Genomic DNA, 27,771 nt, shown 5'->3' with positions numbered 1-27,771 from the left:
TACTTGTTAAGTGCTTACTATATGTCAAGCACAGCCCTAAGCACTGGGGTAAATACAAGGTTAGCAGGTTGAACACAGTCCCTGTCCCACACGTGGCTTACAGCTTAAGTTGGAGGGATATCTAGAATAGCCAAGTTCTCAAATATACACAAAATGGAATTTGAAGAGTCCACTGGTGCCTGTTTCTTCTGTTTTCAAATGATTTGGCAATTTGATTTAAAGGGTTAAGCGTATATATCTGATATTTGTTTATTTATATTTATGACTGTAAGCTCCTTGTGTCCAGGAACTGCCCAACTTTGTTTTAGTGTATTCTCCCAAGTCCTTAGTACAGCATTCTGCACACAGTAAGCGCTTTATAAATACTATAGTGTAAGATGACGCATTTAGGAGCAGAACCAAACATCTAAATTAGGAGGGACATGCAGTGTCAGGAGTAACATTCATTCTGCTCTAGGGCAGCCACTGTGTCTTGTTGACTCTGTGGCCAAGTTCCTGCCTTGTCAGTGCACGGCTATCTATCATTGTGGATCACTTCTTCTTGTGGTGAAGCAGCAGGGCAGTCAGGACTATCACATTCATTAATTAATTCATTCATTCAATCGTATTTATTGAGTGCTTACTGTGTGTACAGCGCTGTACTAAGATCTCGGGAAGTACAAGTTGGCAGCATATAGAGATGGTCCCTAGGTCCCTACCCAACAATGGGCTCACAGTCTAGAAGGGGGAGACAGATAACAAAACAAAACATGTTGACAGGTGTCAAAATAGTCAGAACAAATAGAATTAAAGCTATATGCACATCATTAACAAAATAAATAGAATAGTAAATATGTACAAGTAAAATAAATAGAGGAATAAATCTGTACAAATATATATACAAGTGCTGTGGGGAGGGGAAGGAGGTAGGGCGGAGGGGATGGGAGGAGGAGAGGAAAAGGGGGGCTCAGTCTGGGAAGGCCTCCTGGAAGAGGTGAGCTCTCAGTAGGGCTTTGAAGGGAGGAAGAGAGCTAGCTTGGCGGATGTGAGGAGGGAGGGCATTTCAGGCCAGTGGGAGGACGTGGGCCGGGGGTCGATGGCAGAACAGGCGAGAACGAGGTATAGTGAGGAGGTTAGCAGCAGAGGAGTGGAGGGTGCGGGCTGGGCTGTGGAAGGAGAGAAGGGAGGTGAGGTAGGAGGGGGCGAGGTGATGGACAGCCTTGAAGCTGAGAGTGAGGAATTTTTGCTTGATTCGTAGGTTGACAGGCAGCCACTGGAGATATTTAAGGAGGGGAGTAACATGCCCAGAGCCTTTCATGACAATCAGTCAATCAATAAGAGCCCTGTATTGAGTGATTGGGCGAGTACAATGTAACAATCAGGTTGAACTCTGGCTTTGATCCTGGAAACTAGAGTTGACCCTCTCGAAACTCCTGTCACGCTTCTTATAACTCAGAGAAGCAGCATGGCCTAGTGAAAGAGCATGGTCCTGGGAGTCGGAGGGCCTGCGTTCTAGTTCCAGATCTGCCACTTGCCTCCAGTGTGATCTTGGGCAAGTCACTTAACTTTTCTGTGCCTCAGTTACCTCATCTATAAAATGGAGATTAAATACTTGTTCTCCCTCTCCCTTATAATATTAAAGCCCCATCTCGGGCAGAGGCTGTGTTTGAGCCTATATTACCTCATATCTATCCCAGTACTTAGTACAGTGCTTGGCACCTACTAAGTGCTTAATTGATATCACAATTATTTTTATTATTTTGAACTCCGACTCTGACTTTGAGCCTCAAGCTCCTAAGTAATAATAATAATAATAATAATAATAATAATAATAATGGCATTTGTTAAGCGCTTACTATCGGCGAAGCACTGTTCTAAGCACTGGGGGGGATACAGGGTGATCAGGTTGTCCCACGTGGGGCTCACAGTCTTAATCCCCATTTTACAGATGAGGAAACCGAGGCTCAGAGAAGTGAAGTGACTTGCCCAAAGTCACACAGCTGACAAGTGGTGGAGCCGGGGTTAGAACCCACAACCTCTGATTCCCAAGCCCATGCTCTTTCCACCGCCCTCTGAAACTGTAAATTTCATGGGAGTAATTCAAGCTGCTCCCTTTACAAATAGGGGCAGAGTACATGCTGACGATTTTTTAGGGTGTAGATCCCATCTTTCCCAGGACCAAAAGCCTCCAGCCCAAACATACAGTGCAAGAATCAAGCTAGTTTCCTGGACTGGCTTAGCTACTGTGTTAGGGCATTTTTTTTTCTTGTTTTTTTTCTAATAGTAATAGTATTAGTAATATTTATAGAGGGCTTACTGTGTTCAGAGCACTGTTCTAAGTGTCCTGTAAATTGCAGGATATTATGAACAGAATCCGCTTGGTGTTGTCACGTGCCAACTGCCCCAAATATTGCCCCATGGGAGTGTTTTGAAAGAAGGACGTGAAAAGCTGCCTTCAATACCCAGTGCACAGTGCTTAGAAATTTAAGCCAAACTTTTTAAAAATGTGTGTCCTGTTTATGTCTGCCTTTCCCACTCCTTTTATACTGTACAAAAAGCTAGCAGCTATCAAATTGGAAGAGAACATGTATTTCAGAAGCCCAGTCAACACGCTCAATCAATTCTAGCAGAAGGTCCCAATTATTTCTGAGGAAGGAGATAGAAAGCAACCTGATTTGATCCAGCTCTTGTTGCTTATGCCAAAAGAAGTTGTCAGAACTTTGAAGGATCTGTCCTGAACCAGTGAGCCTGGCTACAGTTACCGCTTACATGTTATGGAAAAAAAAAACAAACCCTTACAAGTTCCATGTAGCATTAATAGTCTTGCATTGCTTTCAAATGCTAGATATCAACAAGTTCAAATGATCATTTTCCATTGGTAGCTATTACTGAATACCTCTCTCTATATGTATACTATTTATCATCATCATCATCATCAATCGTATTTACTGAGCGCTTACTATGTGCAGAGCACTTTACTAAGTGCTTGGGAAGTACAAATTGGCAACATATAGAGACAGTCCCTACCCAACAGTGGGCTCACAGTCTAAAAGGGGGAAACAGAGAACAAAACCAAACATACTAACAAAATAAAATAAATAGGATAGATATGTACAAGTAAAATAAATAAATAAATAAATAGAGTAATAAATATGTACAAACATATGTACGTATATAATGTATATTTATATGCACATACATACACATATATCCATACACACATATATGTGTATGTACATGCTTATATACATATGTATGTGTTTGTGTGTGTATATGTAGGACTTAGTTTAACCTCCTGAAAAGTTCAGTGTCCACGCAAATTCCAGTTTTGGCCCTTATTGAAATTTAACAGCAGATTTTCATTTACTGATTCCAGAAATGCAAATTTCAGAAAAAGTGTTAATCTCACATGTATTAACTGAAACACCATCAACATTTATTCCAGCCTCATCCTTTCCAATCAATTATTTTTCCCCCCTTTAAGATAGCAAACTCTTCTTATTGTCAGAATGAGTCTGTGAGTGATCAGAAAGGATATGGATGTCTACATTTTCTTGCATTTTTAGCAAACCTGTTCAAATTAGGGTTATTTTTCCCTTTCTGTTATATAGTACTATGGCAGAAATGTACACATGAGTGTTTCACTCCCATCACCCTGGTCTCTTACCAGGTGCCAACTATTCATTTCAAGTGTTATTTCAAGCCTGGCAAGGCAGACATAAACAGGGCAACTCTTGTATTGTACTTTCCCAAACGCATTGTCCAGTGCTCGGCACACAGTAAGTGTTCAATAAATACCACTAATTGAGTGATTGAAGGGAGAAGTGGCTTGTGAAGGGCAGGCAGACTTTGAAGAATACGCACTCTAAGTGACCTTAGGCAAGTCACTTAACTTTTCTATGCCTCAGTTACCTCATCTTTAAAACGGGGGTTAAGACTATGAGCCCTGTTGGAGATATGGATGGAGTCCAACCCTATTATCTTGTTTCTACCCAATGCTTAGTACAGTATCTGGCACATGATAAGTGCTTAACAAATATCATTAGAAAAACACAGTGAAACACATAATAATAAGAATAATATTTATGCACTTAAGATGTGTCAAGCACTATACTAAGCACTAGAATAGGGAATGTGTCTGTTCTTGTATTGTACTCTCCCACGTGCTTACTACAGTGCTTTGCACACAGTACATGCTCAATAAATGCAACTGAATGACTGAATGAATATAAGATAGTCTGGTCCCACATGGGGCTCACAGTATCACTCAATCAATCAATGGTATTTATTGAGCACTAACTTTGCGCAGAGTACTGTACTAAGCACTTGGGAGAGTACAGTAAAACAGTGTTGGCAGACACATTCCCTGACCACAGTGAGGGAGAACAGATATTTAATCTCCATTTTACAGATCAGGTAACTGAGGCACAGAGAAATTAAGTGATTTTCCCATGGTTACCCAGCAGACAAGTGATGGAGCCAGAATTAGAACTCAGGTCCTCTAATTCTCAGGCCTGTACTCTTTCCACTAGGCCGTACTGCTTCTCGTGACCCTAAATTTATTTTTATTTGGAAGCTCAAGGGACTGAGAGTCCGGCTCCAAAAGCCCCTCTGGGGGCAACTACTACAGGTATCTGCCCATATTGGCCACCTTAGAGTGGCTCTATTCATTCAATTGCATTTATTGAGCACTTACTGTATGCAGAGCACCGTACTATTCTATTGTGGTATTTCTTAATCAGTCCATCAGTGGTATTTATAGAACATTTACTTTGTACAGAGCTCTGTACTCATCACTTGGGAGAGTACAGAACAACAGAATTAACAGTCCTGGTCCCTGCCCATTATGAGCTTATGGTCTAGAGGCATAGACAAACATTAATGTAAGTCTTTTATAATATGTAATTTAAAGAATTGTACATATGAGCTGTGGATTTGGGAATGCAATGAAGAAATCTAAGCAGACTCCAGTAAGACTTCTCACTCCATAACACACAGCTGCCTCACCGACAAACTGTGAAGTCAGATCACCTCTACCCTGATAGGAGGCAGTTGCGTAGCTGGGCAGGAAGACCACCCTAAGAGGGTGGCTGTCACTGGCAACCTGTTAAGCGCTTACTGTGTGTTGAGCATTGTTCTAAGCGCTGGGGTGGATGCAAGCTAATTAGGTTACAGCCCCCGAAGGTTTTACTTCGCTTTCATTCATCCATTCAGTCGTATTAAGTGCTTACTGCGTGCAAATCACTGCACTAAGTGCTTTGCAGAGTACTATCTAACAATAAATAGACAAATTCCCTGCCCACAACGAACTCCCTTTCCCTTTTTAAAGAGCAGCTTGCAGCCCTGCAAGTGCGAACCTGCCTGTGACCCCTGTGGTTAGTGGTCACGCATAACATGGGGAGAGGTGGCTATTGAAAACGTCTGTAAAAGTTAGAGGACAGAGCGGTTCCAGTCCCTCAGACCCCAGGGACTCCTGAGCCTTTGTAGCTCACTGAGTGGAGACTCATTCTCTTTGCAAATCCAGGCAGTTTTTGTTCTGCATACAATAATATTCCTAGAAGAGGAACTTTGTCCATTTAGAAATAAATGCTGTGAGCCTAAAACCCCTGAAAGCAAGGAAAATAGTGACTTAAGTTGAAGATTCTCTCTTCTAAGTACTTCATTTTTTCATTCATTCAGTCGTATTTATTGAGCGCTTACTGTATGCAGAGCACTGTACTAAGTGCTTGGAAAGTACAATTCAGCAATAAAAAGAGACAATCCCGGCCCACAGTGGGTTTATTCTTCCCACCAGGATTTCCAAGGGCTGCAAGACAACTCCAGCCACCCCTTTGTTTAGCCTCTGCCGATGCATGCGCTGGGGGTATCGGTGAGTGGTCTGACCTCTGAAGCTCATGATGCTCCATAAGCCACATGAAGGGGGATAGAAGCAGCGTGGCTCAGTGGAAAGAGCCCGGGCTTTGGAGTCAGAGGTCATGGGTTCAAATCCCGCTGTGTGACTTTGGGCAAGTCACTTCACTTCTCTGGGCCTCAGTTACCTCATCTGTAAAATGGGGATTAAGACTGTGAGCCCCCCGTGGGACAACTTCATCACCATGTAACCTCCCCAGCACTTAGAACAGTGCTTTGCACATAGTAAGTGCTTAATAAATGCCATTATTATTATTATTATTATATTATAGGACAGGACCACTGGGACTATGCTGCCTTTCTGGGCCACCCACAGCATCGCCCATACAAGAAAATCTCAGTCAGTCAGTTGTATTTAGTGAGCGCTTACTGTGTGCAGAACACTGTCCTAAATGCTTGGGAGAGCACAATATAACAATAAACACACACAGTCCCTACCCATAAAGATCTTAAAGACTTTATGGTGGGGCAGAAGCAAAATTTTTTCTCTTCACAATGGAATGAATTGCTTCTTTCTCCAGGTCTTAGAAACAAGCACCACAGGTTATGGAAGTCTCTTTATAACCTAAATAAACTTGTAGAAGATAGTCCAGAAGTTAGGGGAGAGGTTTGGTATCTCATTAGCAGTCTTTTCAATATTTTTGACTAAAATATATTATCAGACACCATGTTTAATCGATCTCTCACTCTTCAAAAAATTCAGGCAGAGTTCCCTCTGGGAATCTGATTAGATTTTGCATCTTTTCCCCTTCTAAATCGCTGTGGGCAGGGAATGTCACCGATTATTGTTATATTGTACTTTCCCAAGCACTTAGTACAGTGCTTTGGGCACAGGAAGTGCTTAATAAATATGATTGAAAGAATGAAATGAGTGGATTGATGAAGGGCTCTTTTAATCTTCCTTATTTAGCAAGATGACCCTTGTCTTATAAAGCGAGTGGTTCTAAGACGATCATCTATCAGTTAAATGTCTCAGAACAGCCTTGAGCTCTGGGAAACTTTTGCATGTGTAACCCCCCCCCCCCCCACACACACACACACATACACTCCATGTAGGCATCCCTACATAGATGAAAGGCAGCCCCTTCTCCGCCTACCCAGGGAACAGATTCAAATTTGACCCAATTGCCGTTTTTATCATTTCAGGCTGCTAGTTTATAGAGGGAGTTCCATTTCCTTAATAAAACGCCAACAAAGAATTAAACGCATTCAAAGCATTGTCCCTGGTGGGTCCGTAGGGGCCAATGACACCATTAAAGAAGGCCATCTCCTATAAGGTCAACACATCCCTTGGAAGGTTTCAGAGGGGAGGTGGCATTGTTCTTCAGGCTCCAGGCCAAATTAACCATCTACGGAGCTGAAATGCCATGAGACACGGCCTCTCCGCCAGCGCTACAACCGACTCCCCGAGCAGCTCCATTCGACGTCATTCATGGCCTCTACTCCAAATCCAATGGCGAGATGGGAATCACAAATGACTATGGCTGTCTCCTAGCACTGAAGTTCAGCTCTCCTTGCCTCAGTTGCACTGGATGGGACCCCGTGAGGAAATGAGTTGAATTTTCATAGCGGAAATATGGCGCTGCATTCTTTGCAGTATAGTACATAGCAGAGGATCCATTGGCCCGAGTGTCTTGATCCTTAATGGGAGTTGAAACCGGAGGATGGGGAAATAAGGGAAAGATGGGTAAATGTGAACTTGGCATCCTCAGTGAAGGAAAGGGCTTCTGCCTCACTCACCATCCTGAATGTGGTGACTGCGCTGTATTTAAACAGCTGCAGAGTTAGTTTGACTTGGATTCTTATTAAAGAGAACTGGGTGGAAAAGAAGAAAGGGGCTTATTTCAAAGTTGTTTTGACTTAATGACCACTCTAATTCAATTGTTTCCACAGACAATAAACAGGACTGAAGAATGTCGGTCTGAAAACTTTGCCTTGAACGGAGAAACTTCACTGAACAAGAAGTTGGCTTCCAGTTTGCACAGGCGTCAACCGAATGCTTTTTTTTCTTTTCATTTTCTACTTTACCCAACGAAAACAAAGTGTTTTTATGTGCTGTGCAAAAGGTTCCTTCATGTAGTCTGACAGTTTTATTTTTGCTATAATTTTTTTTAATTAAAGAAAAAACCCAGAGGAAAAAAAAAACACTGGGGGTTGACATTTCATCTGGATGAACATTTGAATTCAGAATTTACCTGGAGGTGTAGATAGATTTTTTTTTCTTTTCTTTTGAAAACAGCAAACCTGATGATGTCAAGAGGGAGCGAGCCGAGATGAAAACTAATTGTCTTCCTCAATAATTAAGCTCTTTCTCTTTTTTTTTTCTTGTTTAAATCTAGTGGGTTGGTTTTTTATTATTTTTCTTAGAAATGTTTAGGTAAGGTTTATCTCGAATCTTAATTGCCTTAATTTTAAGGACGTCAAAGGCTCTCGGGGCAAGCTGTCAACGTCTTGTTAGAAAACCAAGAAGGAATGGAAATATTGCTTAGTGCCAGTTTCAACTGGCACCGAAGTTTAATAGACTATGAGTTTTTAGAGTGAAAAAATAAACTGTACAGTTTAAAAGAAAATGCTTTTCTTCTTTTGAAGAAAATTTGTTGATAAAGAAACTGTGGCAACTTCAAGAATTGGAAAATGCTGGGACTTTGATGAACTTTGTCTTAAATGTTGACAGAAATCATTCTAGAAGGCTAAAGCATTTTACAGTAAAGTTATTGACATTGGGAAAAAACTGCATTATGAATAATGCGGGGTTTTGGGGCAGAATGCAGATTTTTTTTTATTTACAAAGCGTGATCGCTAGCAAAAACATTAGTGCTTTTTATCTGCCGTCTTTTTTATGAGCTTTAAGAAGTTTTTAGTCTGCTTTGCTTGTCACATTGCAAAACCTAGCTTAAGAGCATTAAAAAAAACCAAGTAGATAGGAGCTTATGGTCAAAAAAGTGCAAAAAAAAAAGCAATAGATAGAAGAAATTGTTGACAATTTCTGTAGTCTTTCCTAGTTGTGATCAAATGCAGCCTATGGATGGCCTATTTTATACCAAAGATGAAGTGACACCCTAACGCAGTCCAGAAGATAGAGGTTTTTGTTTTTTGAGTTTGTTTGTTTTTTTCGTTGTTTTTTAAAATCTTTATTTGACCGACATGGCCGGACCAGTTCTTACTTTCTTGTTTGTTTAAACTATCTTCCACTGGTGTTTTACATACTACAAGTGTTTCTAAAGAAAAGCGCATTTTAGTTGGTCCTAGGAGCCTGTACCTGCTGTGTTAAACAGAGAATTGCAGTGTGAAGAGGTTTGAGTACCAACTCGTAGCCAGATGGGCTTTCATTTCTCTGTTATTTTCTCTGTCGCAATGTCTGATCCCTTGCATGGTGAAACCTATCTAGGGAAGTCCTTGTATTGGAAAGACACCAGCCTCAAAGGCGGAAATGTCTTAGAACAGATTTTAGGTTATTTGCTAGAAAGAATTTGTCTTCGAAGCCACCTGTCCAACAGGCTGCAGTTGTGAGGAAGAGCAGATGGAATCCTTTAAGCAGGTTTCCCCGTGTCTGTAACTACAGTCTTCCTTCTGAATCTCGCCACATTGTGGGTTCAACTCTTCTCCTCGGTGTTTGCCGTCCTCCAGCATGACTAGCCACCCTGAATCATCAACGCTGAGTTTTTGCCCCCTGCATCTTTGTTGCCTTGAGATTCCAGAGAGAGCAAATGTGTGCAAGTTTCCCGACTTAAGTCTCTTCGGCAAGTAGGAAAATCAAGAATGACTCCTCTCCGGTGCAATTTTTGGTACGCTTTCAATATGCTGGTTGACAATCATGATTTAGTGTGATGAAGGGGGAAGAGATGGATTCTGCCGCACTTTAGGGTGCACCAGTAAAGCCAAAGGAATGGTGCTTGCATTTGCTTGCTGAAGGATCGGGACAAAACCGAATGAAATGATACAGTTTTACATGTTTATATCAAGAAGTCATGGGGAGAAATTGTGATCTTTTCTCCAAAAGCAAAGTCAGTTGTTGAAGGGTGCTCAGTAGGAGAATTGTTTTTTGACCGAAGCATGGATCCAAGAAAAAAAGACAACGAATTGCAACAAAAGAAAAATAGGAAATGTGAAACAGGGTAATCCTTTTTTAAAACGAATGTTAAATCTTATTCCCATTACAGAAGCCTGTTTCCAAGGCCCCAGTTCCAAACCCGATCTCAAATCCCACAGATTAAAATCCAACGGAATTTTTTTTTAGTTTTATAGTGACAGTGTAGCTAATCTCGATTTCAAACTAGAGAAGGGTGCCCAAGCCAATGGCTGCTATGTATGCAACACGCAAAACCAACAGAGGAATCAAATCTCAGCTGGTGACTCGCACAGCAATGATTTCCCACTTTTCAGATAGAACTTTATATTTTCACTTGACTCATCTCCTTCCCTGTTATTATTTGCATTTAATGAATGCCGCTTTGGTTCTAGCATTGAAGAGGGTGTGCCCCAATTGGTGGGGTACAGAAAAAATTCAAGCTAGCCTTATTTTCTTCCTCTTTTCACTCTCTGAACTCTTTGTATAAATAGGGATTGTCCCTGGGCATAATTCAGTTGAATATGAAATAAACCCATTTTGTTCTGTATCTGTATAAATACTAATGTGACACAAAGAAAAGTCTCATTCCCTATCGACAATGAGGCTACGTGAGGTAGCTACCATGTGGCTGATGAATATGCTGAGGTAACTTCCTGTTTCTATTCAAAACTCTGCTGCTTTATTTATGCATTCAAATACCTTTTTTTAATTTTTATTTTCATCTACAAAAGAAAAAGAATCTCAACGTTTTTATTAAGCCAGTTCAGGCAAACGGAGATCACTCTGTCTATCATTTTAACTGTCTGTGTGCATTTTTTTGTGAGCATTGTCTAAATCGTGCCATACTGTGAAGTATCTCACTTTAAACCAAAAAGAAAAAGAGGAAAACAAAAGATCCCTCCGCCCTGCCGGAATTACCTTTTCCCTGTCAACCCGCTTATCTGTGAGTAGGTCCTTACCTCTCACCCCAGAAAAACTCCAGGTTCCCAACGTAGGTGATGCTGAGGAAAGAAGTGTTCTTCTTTGACTCAAGAGAAGGAAACTGCCCCCATCTCCCACCCCTATTGTGGCCCCGATCCCATCCAGCAGCGATGTTAGCACAATGCAGGAGCCCCATTCTGGGCACAAATCAAAGCCAATTTCTTTGAGGCTCGGGGTGGTCAGGTTGATGAGGGTTTGTTCGTGTGTTTCTATGCTTTGTCGTGCTGTAAGTAGCAAGGCCTGACGGTTCCTGGCAAAGTCTTAAGGCTTTGGGGCCTGACCTAACCATCAGGAAACAAACTCAAATCCTTGTACTGAACTGCGGAAACACTTTCCATCACATCCAAATCTTGTATATAATTGAAGAACTAGGAACGGGTGTTATTTTCAAATATGGCAGGCGAGGTCAGGAAAAATGGGCGCCCTAACCGGGGCCTTTCCTTAAAAAGTCAAGATGATGACAAACAGTGAGAAGCCAAACAACATGCCACAGAGTCCCTCGCACGACATCCCTATACCTGTTTAGGCCCATGCCAGTCTTACCTAGGAGCCTCGAGGATTCTCTTGCCTATCCGACTCCAGTTTGGCCAGCTCTTCCTAATTTATCTCGACTATTGGCTGCCATCTTCCGTAGAACAGACTTGCTTTGTCCGTAGCAGAGAGTGGCCCGTTTTGAACAGACTCCATTTTATTAAATGGCGCCTGCTTTCATGGTATCTTCGTGGTCGCCAAGGGACTTGAGCTGTCTATTTCTGATAGTTCATAAAGCTAATGTAACATAAAACTAGAAGCATATTAGAACAATTTTGTCATGTTCTGATGTGGGTGCATGCACAACTGTGGAAAGTAAGAGTTGGTGATCAGTTGAGAAGCATTTTGAAGTGGGCTTGTGTTAAATGGGTTTTTACATGACTGAAAATCAAATAGAAGGGTATTATTTATGTATTTGTGTGTACCAAAATTCAGCAAATTTGAGGAAGCCTGCATTGTAATAAAGTTTATTTTTAATATGTCATAGTATTTTGATCTATATTATGTTATCTGTGGTGATAAAGGAAAAATTGTGATCCTCAGTAAATTGGCTTGGTTCATAACTGTAAACTCAGTGGGATTGGCGGTCTCTCAGAGCTGGAGTGGAAAAGAGAGGACATTGAACGTGTGCATCGACTGAATTCCTGGTAGTCAGTCTTGCAACAGAGTGATAATGGGCTTATAGTAATGAATCAATTCACTCTACTGACGCCATCAAATGTGGCATTAACAGATATTTGTGTTGGATTCCAGCCCAGCAACAGGTCTTATCAAAATTTTCCTTACCATGAAATTGGTTGTCCTCTAGCTGTTCCCCTGGGGCGGGTTTTGTCGCCTTGGTTAGATAGTGCATATGAATGGTTTCATGGAAGTGCAAAAGGAAAACCACCAAACCCAATGACTGGCCCCAGGACCTCTGCTCTCTCTCTGTGCTCTCTATCTCTCTCTCTCCTCTCTCGCTCTCTCCCTGTCCTTTTTATGGCTTTTCTTCCCTAGACAGTAGTGATTCCTTTCGTTTTGACTCCTCGCCTGCATTCTTATGCCTACAAAGATCACACACTCCCAAGCAGAAGGATGGACAAGGTCACTGGGGTATGCACCCTGTGAATTCCAGGCAGGGGGAACCCTCCCAACCCATCTCAGCCAGCAGCGAACCTACAGTGCAGCAGAGCGAGGAGTGGTTTCAGCCTCCCAGAAGAAGCATCACTCCTCATCATTGCTCATCAGCATCCCCAGCCTGGCCCACTCCGCCACTGTGTTCACTCCTAAGTCTCACTGCCGGGTTTTCTAATATACAGATATTGAATATTGTCTTCTCTCTATGTACAGTCTGTTCTCAAGCCAGGAACTGATTCATTTCATTTGACTATTAGTCAAAATCTTCGACACCCCTCCTCCTTTCTGCCACCTCTCCTCTCATTTCATTATTCATTAGCACCTCCACCGGCAGGGGGGCAGAGAAAATGAAAGGATGCTGAAAGCCAAATCGGTCTATTTTTGTCTCATGTTAATAGTCTTGATAAAATGTGTGACGGGGGAGAAGGTTGTCGGTATCATGAGGCTTATCTGTGGACTCCAACACCCACAAAATTCCAGCTCCCTGCTACCCAGATAGTTGAGAGCCGGCTATATTCTCTGAGGACGGTTGAACGGGTGACAAAAGTGATAAACGTTGTGCAGTAAAAGAGAAGTTTTTAATGGATGATCCTAATGAGTGATGCTATTCCAGTCTCATTGATCGCTGAGTTTGGGGAGAAAAACAATTTTGAATTAACAAGTACCAAATCTCATTCCGTAATCCGTAATCTGAATACCATCACGAATCCTTGCCAATAGTGTACCCAGATGCCATTGTTTTGTTACTCTTGATTCCTGTGCCATTTCTGACTGACTTCCATGTTCTGCTGAATGTTCATAATTGAGTCAAACGTAATAAATCCCAAAAAGCCAAATTGGGGAATCGACATCTATTAGTCCCCCAAAAGTGGAATATTAATAAAGATGCTACAGCCCAGAGTGTCAGGGATTGGCAATTCTACTTCTTTAGAAAAACAAGCTGTCAGCTGTCAAGGAAAAAATCTAGAATTCAAAATGTCACCTTGAATTTGTTTTCCCCTTTTAAAAATAAAAAGATTTCACTTGAGAAAAAAGTCTTTGAATTGAATTGGAGCCTTGAAGCAAAAAAAATTATAAAGAAGTTAGGAGTTTAAAAGTAGGCTGAGGGTTCTATATTTTTTTTTAATCCATAACAAACCTCACGGTAACCAAATTTTACACCATTGAACCTCTGAAAGACATGAAATTATGAACCTTATTTATATAAGAACATCTTTGTATTGGTGTCTCACGCTGTCATAGAAAGTTCTGTAACAATGATATTTCTGGTTTGAGTTTTTATTTTTTCCATTTGTACCACAATCCAAACTAGCTGCCATTTTCCCAATCCTCGGGCTTTCTGTAGATCAGTGGATGTTAGGTTTAAACTTCTGTTTTCTTTGATGAAGCTTTCAATAAAAAATGAAAACCAAAAAAAAAAAATGCAGCTGGTCAGTTGAGTTTTATTCTTCCACAATTCTCGATATCTCTGAAGGTGAAGGGTGAGTTTGTGGGAGAAACCAAGCTTTTCACCTAGGAATTCAGGGGATTTGTTTATTGCAGAACGTTTCTTTATGTGATCAAGAACTGAGCCTCCAAAAAGGGAGGGTTTTTTTGTGATCTCTTAAATCACCCAAAAATGGGGAAATGACAATTGGATAGATAGAAGCAGCTTGGCCTAGTGGATAGAGCACAGGCCTGGGAATCAGAAGGACATGGGTTCTAGTCCCGGCTCTGCCACTTGGCTGCTGTGTGACCTTGGACAAGTCACCTCACCTCTCTGTGCCTCCGTTACTTCCTCTGTAAAATGGGGATTATTACTGTGAGCCCCACATGGGACAGGGACTGTGTCCAACCTGAATTGCTTGTAACCACCCCAGCACTCAGTACAGTGTCTGGTACATAGTAAGTGCTAAACAAATGGCATTATCATTAGAGAAGAGGCATGGTTTAGTGGAAGGAGCATGGGTTTGAGAGTCAGAAGACGAGGGCTCTAATCCCAGCTCTGCCACTTATCAGGTTTGTGACTTTGGGCAAGTCACTTGACTTCTCTGTGCCTCAGTTACCTCAACTGTAAAATGGGGATTAAGACTGTGAGCCCCACGTGGGACAACCTGATTACCCTGTATCTACCCCAGCGCTTAGAACAGTGCTTGGCACGTAGTAAGTGCACAACAAATGCCATCATTATTATTATTATTTTGACAATTTTTAGCTAAGAATGCTGGAAATATGTAGGTCAGTTTGGAGACAAGTCACCCAGGACTTCCCAGGCACTGGGAGATAGGGGCTATTGGCTTCATGTGACTAAAATTTGAATGAGGCAGCTTATAATAATGTTTATAAAAGTAGTAGCCAATTCCAAAGGAATGAGTAGAGGGAAACAGGAAGTGGAAGGAGGTCCTTTTCCAGTAAAATTGCTACAACTCAAGTGGAGTGGAGGAGCAGACAAGTTGAGGCAAGTCAAGCATATCAATCAATCAGTGATAGTTACTACTATGTGCGAAGCACTGTACCAAGTGTTTGGAAGAGTATTATGCAACAGAGGTGGTGGATGCATTTCCAGTCTACCACGAGCTTACAGTCTAGAGAGAGCCTTCTGCACTGAATTAATCAATGAGAAAAGGTTCCACTTAATAGTGCTTATGTGTTCTGCTTAAGAGAAGAAGTGTGGCTCAGTGGAAAGAACACGGGCTTGGGAGCCAGAGGTCATGGGTTCTAATCCCGGTTCTGCCACTTCTCAGCTGTGTGACACTGGGCAAGTCACTTAACTCCTCTGTGCCTCAGTTACCTCATCTGTAGTGTGGCTCATTGGAAAGAGCACGGGCTTTGGAGTCAGAGGTCATGGGTCCAAGTCCCGACTCCACCCCATGTCTGCTGTGTGACCTTGGGCAAGTCATTTAACTTCTCTGAGCCTCAGTTCCCTCATCTGTAAAATGGGGATTAAGACTGTGAGCCCCACGTGGGACAACTTGATCACCTTGTATCCCACCCAGCGCTTAGAAAGTGCTCTGCACATAGTAACCACTTAACAAATGCTATTGTTATTATTATTATTATCTGTAAAATGGGAATTAAGACTGTGAGCCCCACGGGGGACAACCTGATCACCTTGTATCCCCCCAGCACTTAGAACAGTGCTTCGCACATAGTAAGCATTTAACAAATGCCATCATTATTATTAATGGCTGCCCCTGTCAATCAATCAGTGGTCTTTATTGAGGTCTTAGTTAAGAGCACTGTTCTGAGCACTTGGAAGAGTACAAGAGAGTAAGTAGACACAAGCCCTGATCTCAAAGAGTGTCACATGTTGTCTGAACTAATTCACTGTGAACCATCAGAGACTAATAAAGCTACTCCTCATCCTTGACAGCTGGAAGTTTTATCTGGCTTAAATATGGATGCCCTAGGCAGGGGTAGCAGGAATCTATGAATGAGAATCTCTCTTGTGGGCTGGGCTTCTAGTGACTCTCTGTCGTGGTCCTCATATGACAATACCAACTTTGTACAGTGGTGGGGGAGAAAGATGTGTGAAAATTCCGTTTCAGGGACATCAAAGGATCTGTGGTGGAGGAGCAGCTTCTTGGCGATCCCCAAAATGCCTTGTAGTTGGGTGAAAAATCCCTTCAAGTGGTAGAAGATGCCCAATCTTAAGGAATCTGACACTACCATTTCAAGGGACCTTTACGGGAGGTGACTTGAGGCATTCCAGGGTGAGTTCAACCTCAGCTTGTCCCCGGGAATCAAGTAAGTGCTTCCAGATTCCCTGAGCCATTGGTCGTCATGCCAGCCTGTTGGTAGTATTGATCAATCAATCAATCAATCAATCGTATTTATTGAGCGCTTACTATGTGCAGAGCACTGTACTAAGCACTTGGGAAGTACAAATTGGCAACACATAGAGACAGTCCCTACCCAACATTACTATCGATAATAGTAATGACAATAATTGAGCACTTGCTGAGAACAAAGCCAGTACTAAGGGCTTAGGCAGGTAAAACTCAAGCATGAGACATATTCCCCCGTGCACAAGGAGCACACAGTCTCATGACTGTATTGGTCTTACGTTAGTCTGCCGCTGCTGAAAAACACAGATTTGTTTTTCTCTGTCTACCAGGTTCTGACTCTGGGTCTCAGCATCATTATCACTTAATCTTAGAAACTTCTGGAGAATGTCATGAACATTAGACCAACGGTTTCTTTTGAATGAGAAACAGTACCTTTCCTTACCCTGAACTTACACTGTGCATATCTTTCCTGCTACATGTTTCTCCTGCAGATCTTCCCAAGGAGGCACCAAGCCAAGAGAGTCACACCAGGAGAAGAATTTCATCCAAAAGTTCTTTCAGATTCCTTTCTTTGATTAATCTCTCATGTAAACACTCTATTTTCCCCACCAACTGCTACTTCATCACTGTCTTGTGACCTAAATACTTGTCTACTCACACACCCTGCTGCACTTATGTATATGTGTTAATACTCTATTGCTTCCTCTTACTTGTAAGTTAGTGTCTGTCTTGTCTACTAGACCGTAAGCTCTTTGAAGGCTGGGGTCCTATCTACTAAATACCTTTTACTTCTCCAGGAGCTCGGTACAGTGCTCTTCACAGAGAAAGTCCTCGATAAGTACTATTCATTGATCAACAGCGAAAGGAAGCAGACCTGAGACACTGGATTTCATTTTAAATGGCAGGGGGAGGGGGCCGAGGGGGGCAGTCCATGAAGTAACAACCTTTGGATTTGTATTTACATATTTGTTATGCTCTTATAGTGCCTCAAATCCTCACGATGGCCTGTGATGCTGAGCTCAAACAGAAAATGATTTCCATGAGGACAATCTTCACAACTCCACCAAAAGGTAGGTAGAGGCGAGTTTTGGAATGAAATCCTCAGAGAATGAACAATGCTGCCATAAGCAGGTTTACTTTGGAAGTCTGCCTTTTCCCACTTTGACGAAAAGGGGTGGTTTATGTATCATTTCAATTTGGAGTAATAGGGAAATGATCAGCAAGTCCTTCACCAAAAAGGAGTGTGTTTAGCAGTCCTCACCTGTGGAGTCCGAGCGACATGTTGCCCTCAGAACCCACCTCAGCTCACTTTCACAGTTCAGGAGGGCTTCATATGCTCTACAAAAGCAGAAGCCTAGCCTCTTACCTCTCTACCTCTAATCAGGCACTGATATTTTCTTTACTGAATGTATGTTAGTGAGAAGAACAAGCAAACCACATGAATTCTAAATGCAAGGGTCCAGGACTAAAAGTATTTGAATTTACCATGACTGGATTACCTGATGTTGATACACAGTAAGCACTTGGTAATACCATAATTACTCCCACAACCCCTGTAACACCTGTACACGTCTTCTATCACGTCCTTTACTTGTAATTTATGGTGCTTATCTATCCACTGAGGCTGCAAATTGCTTGAGGGCAGGGATTGTGTCTTTTCTAGTCTGCTGGGTGACCTTGGGCAAGTCACTTCACTTCTCTGGGCCTCATTTCTCTCATATGTAAAATGGGGCTTGAGACTGTGAGCCCCACATGGGACAGGGACAGTGTCCAACCCGATTTTCTTGTTTCTACCACAGCGCTTAGTGCAGTACTTGGCACATAATAAGCACTTAACAAATACCACAATTGTAGTTATAATTATTATAAAGAAAGATGAGAACTATAAAGAAAGATGAGAACTATAGACAGTGTGCTCACTAAATGTAACTGATTGGTAGAGTGATTCATTCATTCATTCAATTGTATTTATTGAGTGCTTACTGTGTGCAGAGCACTGTACTAAGCGCTTGGGAAGTACAAGTTGGACAGGAACCTACTCCAGGCTACAGATGCTCTTGAAAGTCCCTCCCAAAATTGGGCTAGCCTGGGCCAACCTTCCCCAAGAATCCCAATCTCTGAATTTTAAGGACTTTAGACTAAACCAGGTGGCCTCCTCATCAGAACTTTATTCATCTCTCAGGACATCGCCTAAGGAATAATCCCCCGGGAGCCTGAAACAGACGAGTCCATCTGGGCATTCTCTGAATTGACCTGGGCTTTCAGTACATCCATCTCAAAGCCAGGAGTTGGCTCCGAGAATCCCTGGCTCTCCCGAGAGCTGTTCAGTTTCTCTGGGGAAAATCGGAGATCCTGATGCTGCCCTAAATGGAGATTAGCACTGTTGGCATTTGCAGTGGGAGGTTAATGGCTTGGCATCACTTCATTTACGTTCACATTACCGGGACAATGGGGTGCTATTTTTGCACTCATGAGGGACAGGGTGAGAGTGGCTATTTGGGATAAACCAGTGTTCACTTAACAAGGTTAGGAATTAAGAAAATAAACTAGCAGCTTAAACAACATAGAGAAGAAATCCTTCAAAGAGATTATCTAGGGGAAGATAATACTGGCTGCATTGGATTTTAGTGATTTAGAAACAAAAAATGCAAAGCCTAATTTACCAAGGTTATTCTTCCGTATGATTTGCAATAACTAAAGAGTTTTTGCTAAAAACGAATTATTGTGACAGAAACTTTGCAGGGGAAAGGGATGAGAGACCTAGTAAAGGAGGGGAGCCGGAACAGAGAGAGAGAGAGAGGGGGTAGGACAGAGGGTGACAAAGGAAGAGGGAGAGGGAGATTGTGGGGAGGATGTGTGTAGTTTGGGGAAAAGGACAGAATCATGGTCAAAAGGTCTCTACCTCAAGCAGAAAGGAATGTTGGATCCTACCTGAGAGGTCTCTAAATTCCAGAAACGATTCAGGTAAAGGTCCCTCCTATGGCAACACCCCTAATCAGGACTCCCCCTTTCCCCTTTTACACTGTGAGCCCACTGTTGGGTAGGGACTGTCTCTATATGTTGCCAATTTGTACTTCCCAAGCGCTTAGTACAGTGCTCTGCACATAGTAAGCGCTCAATAAATACGATTGATGATGATGTTGATGACTGTGGTAGAAAGATAGATAGAAGATTTGTTCCTCTCCTATTCTAGCAGTTCTCAATACCAAATATGAAGTAACTTCCAGCTAAGTGAAGCAATCATACTTTCAGGGTACAGCACCTTAAAAAGACTCCGTTAGCTATCACATATGACCATTTACAAATTTTGTCTAGACTGGAAAAATCTTATAGTGCGTCCCACTTTCAGAATCTCTTCGTTTAAAGGCAAAACACATTAAAGGAGACTGCGCTAATGTAAGCCTTACCACGTTTATCTAACAGGAGCTCGGAAAAAAAAAATCAATGTGAGCACTGCTGGAATAAAAACCTGGATTTTCGCCATCATTATCTTAACTCCTCTCCCATCTATTAAACTGTTCCAGTCAAAGTTTAAGATCTGCATAACAATTCCTCAGTCACAGGCGGAGGAGAAAGATTTTCACTTCTCAGTAGGAAAATTTGGTAGGAATAATAGAAAGGCTTAGCAGAGGACTCTTCCCCTTCAGATCTAGTGGAAAGTTTGTGGAAGTTAATTAGAAAAAATATTTTTATGAAGAATAACAAATTATTTAAAATCTTATTGCCCTTGCTTTCTAATTCCATGGTTAACTGCAGTTTTAATGCAGTTCCTTTGGACTTCCCTTCCTAGAAAATACTAGAAAAGGCCTTTCCAAAACAGAGGACAGAGGGAAACAGCCATTATGTCTGAGAAGAATATGGCAAGTTAGAGCAAGTTAGACTAATCAAATTTCCCCCTATGACCCAATGACCATGGAAAGGCTTTAGATTCTATCCCAAATAGTAATGTCATTAATAAATTAGGAGACTGTGACCGAGAAATTTATGGCCGCCCAGCTTGTAGGAAAGTCAAAACCAGGCAGTGGTTGTCAATAAATAAAGCCTCAAGGTGAGCAAACCCGAGCGACTCTGCAGTGAGCAGTCCAAGGGAGGGTCCCAGTTATAATTTTCATCATCTCCATAATGGTGGAATAGAGAAAACATTCATTATTCTTACAGATGGTACTAAGCTGTAGGAAGGAGTCTGGTGCGGGTGGATGGGGAAAGCAGCCCGTGAAGGGGCAAAGCTCCTCGATTAATCAATCAATCAAACAGTATTTTTTGAGTGTTTATTGTGTGCAGAGCACTGGACTAAGTACTTGGCTCTGCACACACTAAGAGGTCAATAAATACAAGTGATGATGATCTCTGATGGTAGCATTAACCTCCTCCCTACCCCAGAAGCTGGCAACGTTGGTTTCCTCTGACTCTTCACTGTCCTGAAGTTCTCACGCATTCAACTGCTAAATCCAACTGGAGGTTTCACCACCTTTTCCAGATTCTCTCCCTCCTCCCCACGCAAGACCCTCGGCTAAGCTCGTGTAATATCACAAGAAGTAAATCACCAGTTTGGGCTGAGTACTCTCCAGGGCACTGAAGAGGAGGCCTACAAATTGTAAGATCCCACCTAATCAGTATGAATTATAGTTCATTTTTTTAGCTCTGTTCATTATTCTGACCACCAACTCTCATGCCTGATAATTTGTATTTCAAGCCAACTCAGGCTTCTGGGAATAGAGTTGCTCCTACATTGTGATAAAATGGGAGAAAAAATATAAAAACTTTCATTTGAACAGAAAAACGTGTCTTCGATAAACTTTAATCTCGAATGTCTGACCCTCCCCTAGACTGTAAACTTTGTGGCAGGGATTACATCTATGAGCTAGGTTGTATTGTTCTCCCCCAGGTGCTTAGTACAGTGCTCTGCATACAGTAAGCACTAAATAAATACTAATGATGGATAGATTACTATATAAGTTGTTCTTCTTGCCTCCAGTCTCTTCCCCCATCTCTCCTAGGATAAGTCTAGACCAGGCAGCACATACTTCAGCACATCTCTCCACTCTTCTTAAGTCTCAGATGGCCCCCTATTTTCCTCAGCATCAAGCAGAAATGCCTTACTATTGGCTTCAGGCTTTTCACTAGTTTACTCCACCTCGTATATTAACTCCCACTCCCTGCTACTCTCTAGCTTGCACTCTTTTCTCCTTCCAAACTTACCTTCAGCCCGTGCCTTGTTCTTGACTCTCCTGAATCTGACTCTTTGTTCATACAGTTCTCCCCATGCCAGAAATCCAGCAGTACACAGTTCTCCCATCTTCGAAGCACTTATCCTTCCACCTCTGCTGGCTAATTCACAACACTCCAATCACAACATACTACCTGCCTTAGGATTTACAAATTTGACTTGTTCCTCGGGACTTAGAACAATGCTTTGCATGTAGTAAGTGTTTACCAAATACCGTTATTATTATTATTGTACACACATACATACATTTTTATTTGAATATTTATTTCTTCAGCTTTTTTATTCCAGTACGTTGGTATTACTTCTGAAGGCCATATTTATGCATAGAATTGCCCTACATTTGCATATTTTTGGCAACGCAAAAACAGGGTAAGGGGCACTAAATGAGAACTCTTGAACTAAGGGAAGGAGGAGAGAAAGAAGCAGAGAATAAAATCATCATCATAATAATGATGGCACTTATTTAGTGCTTATTATGTGCAAAGCACTGTTCTAAGGGCTGGGGAGGTACAAGGTGATCAGGTTGTCCCACGGGGGCTCACAAAAAAGGAGACAAGGTGGGGGGGAAGAAAGAGGAAGGTAAACGGGCACTTGAGACTGCATCTCTCACTTCCACTCTACGCTTCCAAATGCTGTGTACAAGAGGCCCTCGATGAATTAACCTCTTCACCATTTTCCCCTCTTCTGACTCTGGCACAATTATGTAATACAATGACTCTATTTCCTCCTCAGAAATTGGAGTGGGAAAATTAGGTAAAAGAGGCATGTAGGTGAATATGCTATATCCTTGTTCTTCCTTCTTGTCCCACCATTTGTCAATTTTTTTTTCTCTGCCCACCCCATTAGACTGTTAGCTTCTAGAGAGTAGGAATCATGTGCCTTGCTTATGTTGGATTCTCTCAAGTGCTAAGTACAACTCCTCAAATAAAGTAGGTGCTCAGTAAGCACCATTGATGGTAGGGATGATGTTGATATTGAGTTTTCTCTCCTCCTTCAGGTCATTTCTTTTAACTCTCTCTGCTCCCGGCTAAGAATAAAAATTGCAAGCATTTTGGGAAACACCCAGCAAAGCCCCTTCCACCGCTAGCTCTAGTTATACTATTACAGATCCTCCAGCAGTGTTTACAGGAACATGCTACCGCCTATTGAGAGATCCCTTATTGATAATAATAAAAATAATAATAATTTTGGTATTTGTTAAGCACCTACTATGTGCCAGTCACTGTACTATAAGCGCTGGGGTGGATACAAATAAATTGGGTTGGACACGGTCACTGTCCCATGTGGGGCTCTCAGTCTTGATCCCCATTTTACAGATGAGGTAACTGAGGCACAGAGAACTGAAGTGACTTGCCCAAGGTCATACAGCAGACAAGTGGTGGAGCCAGGATCAGAACCCATGACCTTCTTTTTCCCTGGCCTGTGCTCTATCTACTATGCCATTCTGCTTCTCAAGTGTAAAGGGAGTGATGTCAATCTATCAGTAAAGGACTCATGAGATTCTGAAGCTCCAAAGAGGTTCTAAGAAAAGACAGCTGTGTTTCCCTCTTTCTTCCAGTTATATTAGGTGTGTCTGCTCTCCACTTCCTTCCCCACCCCTAGGAAATTAAATATAAAAGCAGAGGGACTACAGTCCCAAAGTTATACATGCCTAATTCACAAAAGTCAGGAAATGGGAAAGCTGTGATTTTCACACTATGTAATAAATCCATTCTCACTGTAAGCAGAAAAATGAGGGAATATTTGGGAGAGAGACCAACAAATGAAGGAAAGCTGTTTAAAATTCTAACATGAGGACCTTGTGGATGTGGTAATTTCACCATTTTTCTACCTTCCTTGACTGTTGCCATTTGTATCATTCAATTTGCCCTTGGTTTCTAGCCTCAAACATTACTGCAACCCAATTGAAAACTGGGAGTAAATTGCCAAGCATAAAGCAGCACGTTGCACTGCCATAAAGAATGTATTTTTTAAGCACTTACTGTGTGTTAAGCACTGTACTAAATGCCGGAGTAGATAGATGGTAAGCAGGTCAGACACATTCCTTGTCTCTCATGAGGCTTACAATCTTAGGGGAACAGATATTGAAACCCCATTTTATGAATGAGGAAACTATGGCACAAGGGAAGCGACTTGTCCAAGGTCACAGAGCAGACAAGTGGTGAAACTAGAATTTGAATATAGGTTCTTCTGACTCAATCAGTCTCATTTACTGAGTGCTTGCTCTTTTCGATGCACCAGGCCTGTGCTCTTTCCACTAGACCATGTTGCTTCTCTTCAAGAAAGGAGAGGCTCTTTTTGAGTGGACACTTTATGAAGAATTAAACAATGGGAAGGAAAAGAGAAAACAGTGCCAGCCACTGCAAACATCACAACACAAGGGACAGACTTTCTGTGTTCATAATAGAACTGGGGTTATGGGTCTCTTGACCTTGTCAGCCACATACACACTCATAGCTCTTAGATTAATTTCACCGTCTTCTTCAAATACAAATGACTCTCTCGTAGGTGTGTGTGTGTGTGTATATATGTATGTATATATAATACATAAAAAGTGACATACATACACACATATACGCACTTATATAAGTTTCTAAGGTTCATTGGCATCATGTGGTTTAGGTAGAATGACACACCAACCACTCTAGATACATAAGTTACTGCCTGAGACTGTTGTCAGAAAAGTGACCATCTAATTTACTTTGCTTTCCACTCCACACTTTTAATGTGATTGGTTCTGCTAGTGACAGGGCATAAATGAAGGCTTCTCTATCAGCCCCTTTGAAAGAGATCACACAATAATAATGTACTGATAACAAAGCTTATGTAGATGAAAGTTTTAGCTTCTACAAACTTGCTAAGTGATTCTCGTAACTCTGAATCTTTGGATTGTAATGCTGAAAAGGACCAAAGGAGTGATTGAATCTAGCCTTCTGTTTCCAGGCCCAGCTGCGTCTAGACTGAGGGATGAAGTGCACACTATTAATGGAAAAAACACCTCCAGAGCCTCAAAGCCATCCAGGTAGCTTCTTGGAAATTGGGAAAACAAACAATATACTCTGCCCTGCTTTAAATTTCCATTTTGTTTCTTTTTCATGGGATTCTGTGTTTGTGAGAGATCTTCAGTGTGCCCACTGTGGCAGTGAATAGTCTCTTAAACAACTGCTACAGGAAGTAGTAGGAGGTGGCAAGATGAGAGAGGAAGGATGGCAGATTGGGTGAGGCTCTGTTTGGCAGGAGGCTTGTCTGGTGGAAATGTGCTCAGAGCAGAGTGTTATTTACCTGGATGATTGAATAGAGGCTGTTAAAAAGCTACGATTTCCTTTCTGAGCATTAAATTGCCCAAGGTTGTTTTTTTTCTTGTGATTGTCCCAAAGCCAACTGGAGCTCTGTGCCAGGTCAAGGTAGAGAGAAGCTACGTCATCACAGATCACACTAGCTCCAGAGTCGGGGTGAGTCTGACCCTCCAGTGCTAGGCCCCCCGTTTCTCCTCTAAATCATTCCAGTCCGGGCCAGGAGGAAGGGTTGCCTTGGATGGGAACATCTTGGGGCGTGGGGAGGAAACACAGGCCCGGATTGGGTTGGTCTGTGGAGGCTAGAGAACCACAACTTGGTATGGCCACCAGCCCCAGGGCATGCTCCCACGGGGATTGGGAGACAGCCTACCCTCTAGACTGTAACATCACTGTGGTCAGAGAATGTGTCTGTCTATTATTATATTGTACTCTCCAAGTTTTTAGTACAGTGCTTTGCACACAGTCAATAATCAATAAATACGATGTAATGGATGAACAAATTAATGAACTAATGACTCCCAACACGCTCCTGTCACAGTACAAGAGTGTTCCAGGTTTCTGTCTCAATTGGCCATCTCTCCCAGGCCCAGTATTCAGCAATAATAGTAGTAAGAATAATAAATAATGATGAAATAATAAGTGATGAAGGCAATAATGATTAACTCTCCCCCCGCAATATTGGAGTGCTCATATTCTCAGCAATGATAGTAAAAATAATAATAATGATGATGGAATCATTAGTACTGAAGGTGATAATGATAAAATCCCCCCTATATAGGAGTGCTTATGTTCTGACTTTAGTCCCCCCAAAAGATCATTATCCTCTGAGGTTCATGGAGAATAATTCTAAAGTTTGATGATATAACAATTAATCACTGGTATTTATTGAGCGTTTACTGTCTGTAGAGCACTGTACTTAGCACTCGGGGAAGAACAATACAACAAATTTGACAGACATGTTCCCTTTTCACAAAAAATCCAAACCTGGAAACTTTCTGCTTCAATGGGTGTTCATAATAATAATTGTAGCTGCGGAATTTCTTAAGCACCTACTATTTGCCAGGCACTGTACCTTAGAGAAGTAGCGTGGCTCAGTGGAAAGAGCCCGGGCTTTGGAGTCAGAGGTCATGGGTTCAAATCCTGACTCCACCAACTGTCAGCTGTGTGACTTTGGGCAAGTCACTTCACTTCTCTGTGCCTCAGTTACCTCATCTGTAAAATGGGGATTAAAACTGTGAGCCCCCCGTGGGACAACCTGATAATCTTGTAACCGCCCCAGTGCGTAGAACAGTGCTTTGCACATAGTAAGTGCTTAACAAATACCATTATTATTATTATTGTACCAGTAAATCGGGTTGGACACAATCCCTGCCCCACGAAGGCCTCACAGCCTCAATCCCCATTTTACAGATGATGTAACTGCGGCCCAGAGAAGTGAAGTGATTTGTCCAAGGTCACACAGAAGAGAAGTGGCAGAGTCAGGATTCTTCTGATTCCCCGGCTCTTGATCTTCCCACTACGCCTCGCTGCCTCTCTACCACACCATGCTGCTTCTCTGCTTCATTCAACAGGGGAAAACAAATCTTTTGATTTGTTCTTGAGTTTCTCGTTCCTTTTATTCTCCCAACCCTTAACTCATATCAAATCAATCAATCTCATTTATTGAGCACTTCCAGTGTACAGAGCACTCTGCTAAGCGCTTGGGAGAGTACAACAGGGGCAATAGACACAGTCCCCTTCCCTTCCCCGCCTTCATTACTGAGCTAATAGTGACTGGAAGGACATTCACGGTACCTATGCAGCCCCTGTGGGCCTCGGGGTGACCATAGGCTTTGGGATGGCCAGGGATTTCTTCCCTCACCATCTGGCCTGAGCCAGCACTTAACAGGTGGCCCACATCCCATGCCTGCGCTGACTGTGTTGCACTACAAAGACACCCTGTTCAGCCTGGTGATGGGCACAGACCAACCCCAGATGTACCAATCCATAAGAGGATGCCGTTTTCTCTTGAACATTTCTCCTGGCTTGACTCTGGGACCTAGCCAGTGTGCTTTCTGACGGAATACGGAAGGATTTTTTTCTCACCTTTTTTTTTTCTTAGAGTCACTTAATTGCTTTGCTCCTATAATCTAAGTGAGGGCAGCGATAGACTCAATTTTGAAATATTTCAATTCTTCTTCCATTTGGTTCATCTGTGGCATAAACCTTGGATGCTATGAGGAATGCCTCAAAAGATCTGTTCAGCTCAGTCATTTCATGTCATTGGCAGAAAACTCACTTAAGAGTACTCACATTTTGGCTAATACCATACACAGGCTTTTATGATATCGTACAGAGTTGAATTCAGACAGATGCACCTTGTGGGAGACGTGTTCCCAAATTCTTTGATCCTAATTGCTTTCAAGCCCAAGCATTCCTGAATTCCCCAATTACTGTATCAGCTTCCTTTGGTGACACAGGCTCTGGAGGATTTCTTTGTGCGGTCAGAGGCAAAGAGAAGCAATGAGGCAAAGCACGGGACAGTAGAGAATCAAATCACATTTCATGGGTTTGGGCCATTCTTTACCGGTATAATTTGTGGAAATGTTGTCAGTGGCTGAATGCTATGGTGGAAAACTGTTTGTACATTAGTGTGTGTATGGCGGGGAGAGGAGGGAGAGGAGCAGTAATGTGTGGGTGGGTGTGATCCCTTTGATCTAGAAGAATCATCCAGCCCAAACCCCTGCCTTTCGCAGTGACTGAATTCTCGTTGCTGTGATACAAGCTCCTGTGAGGTATACGGTTAAATGGGAAAACTGACGATAACTGATAACAATACTTTTCATTTTCCCTTTCTTGTTCTGTCCAAATTCACCTACCCCGCACATCAGGTCGTCAAGTCCCCCACTCTCAGAA

General features: G+C 42.2%; 1 protein-coding gene across 4 annotated transcripts in view; it reads left to right on the top strand.

Annotated features, from left to right (window-relative positions):
- Nucleotides 1-11,959, top strand: part of RBMS3 (RNA binding motif single stranded interacting protein 3) — a 1,223,284-nt gene extending 1,211,325 nt beyond the window's left edge. For all 4 annotated transcript variants that reach the window (XM_038740837.1, XM_038740835.1, XM_038740836.1 and 1 more), the window contains one exon: nt 7,783-11,959. In XM_038740837.1, the coding sequence (XP_038596765.1) occupies nt 7,783-7,789 (7 nt within the window). In that variant the 3' untranslated portion in view covers nt 7,790-11,959. The remainder of the gene's footprint in view (nt 1-7,782) is intronic.
- The last annotated feature ends 15,812 nt before the right edge of the window (nt 11,960-27,771 follow it).

The sequence above is a fragment of the Tachyglossus aculeatus genome, chromosome 2 (assembly GCF_015852505.1).
Source record: "Tachyglossus aculeatus isolate mTacAcu1 chromosome 2, mTacAcu1.pri, whole genome shotgun sequence".
NCBI lineage: Eukaryota > Metazoa > Chordata > Mammalia > Monotremata > Tachyglossidae > Tachyglossus > Tachyglossus aculeatus.
Note: the sequence above shows the minus strand (reverse complement) of the source record. Positions and strands in the feature narration are given on the sequence as shown.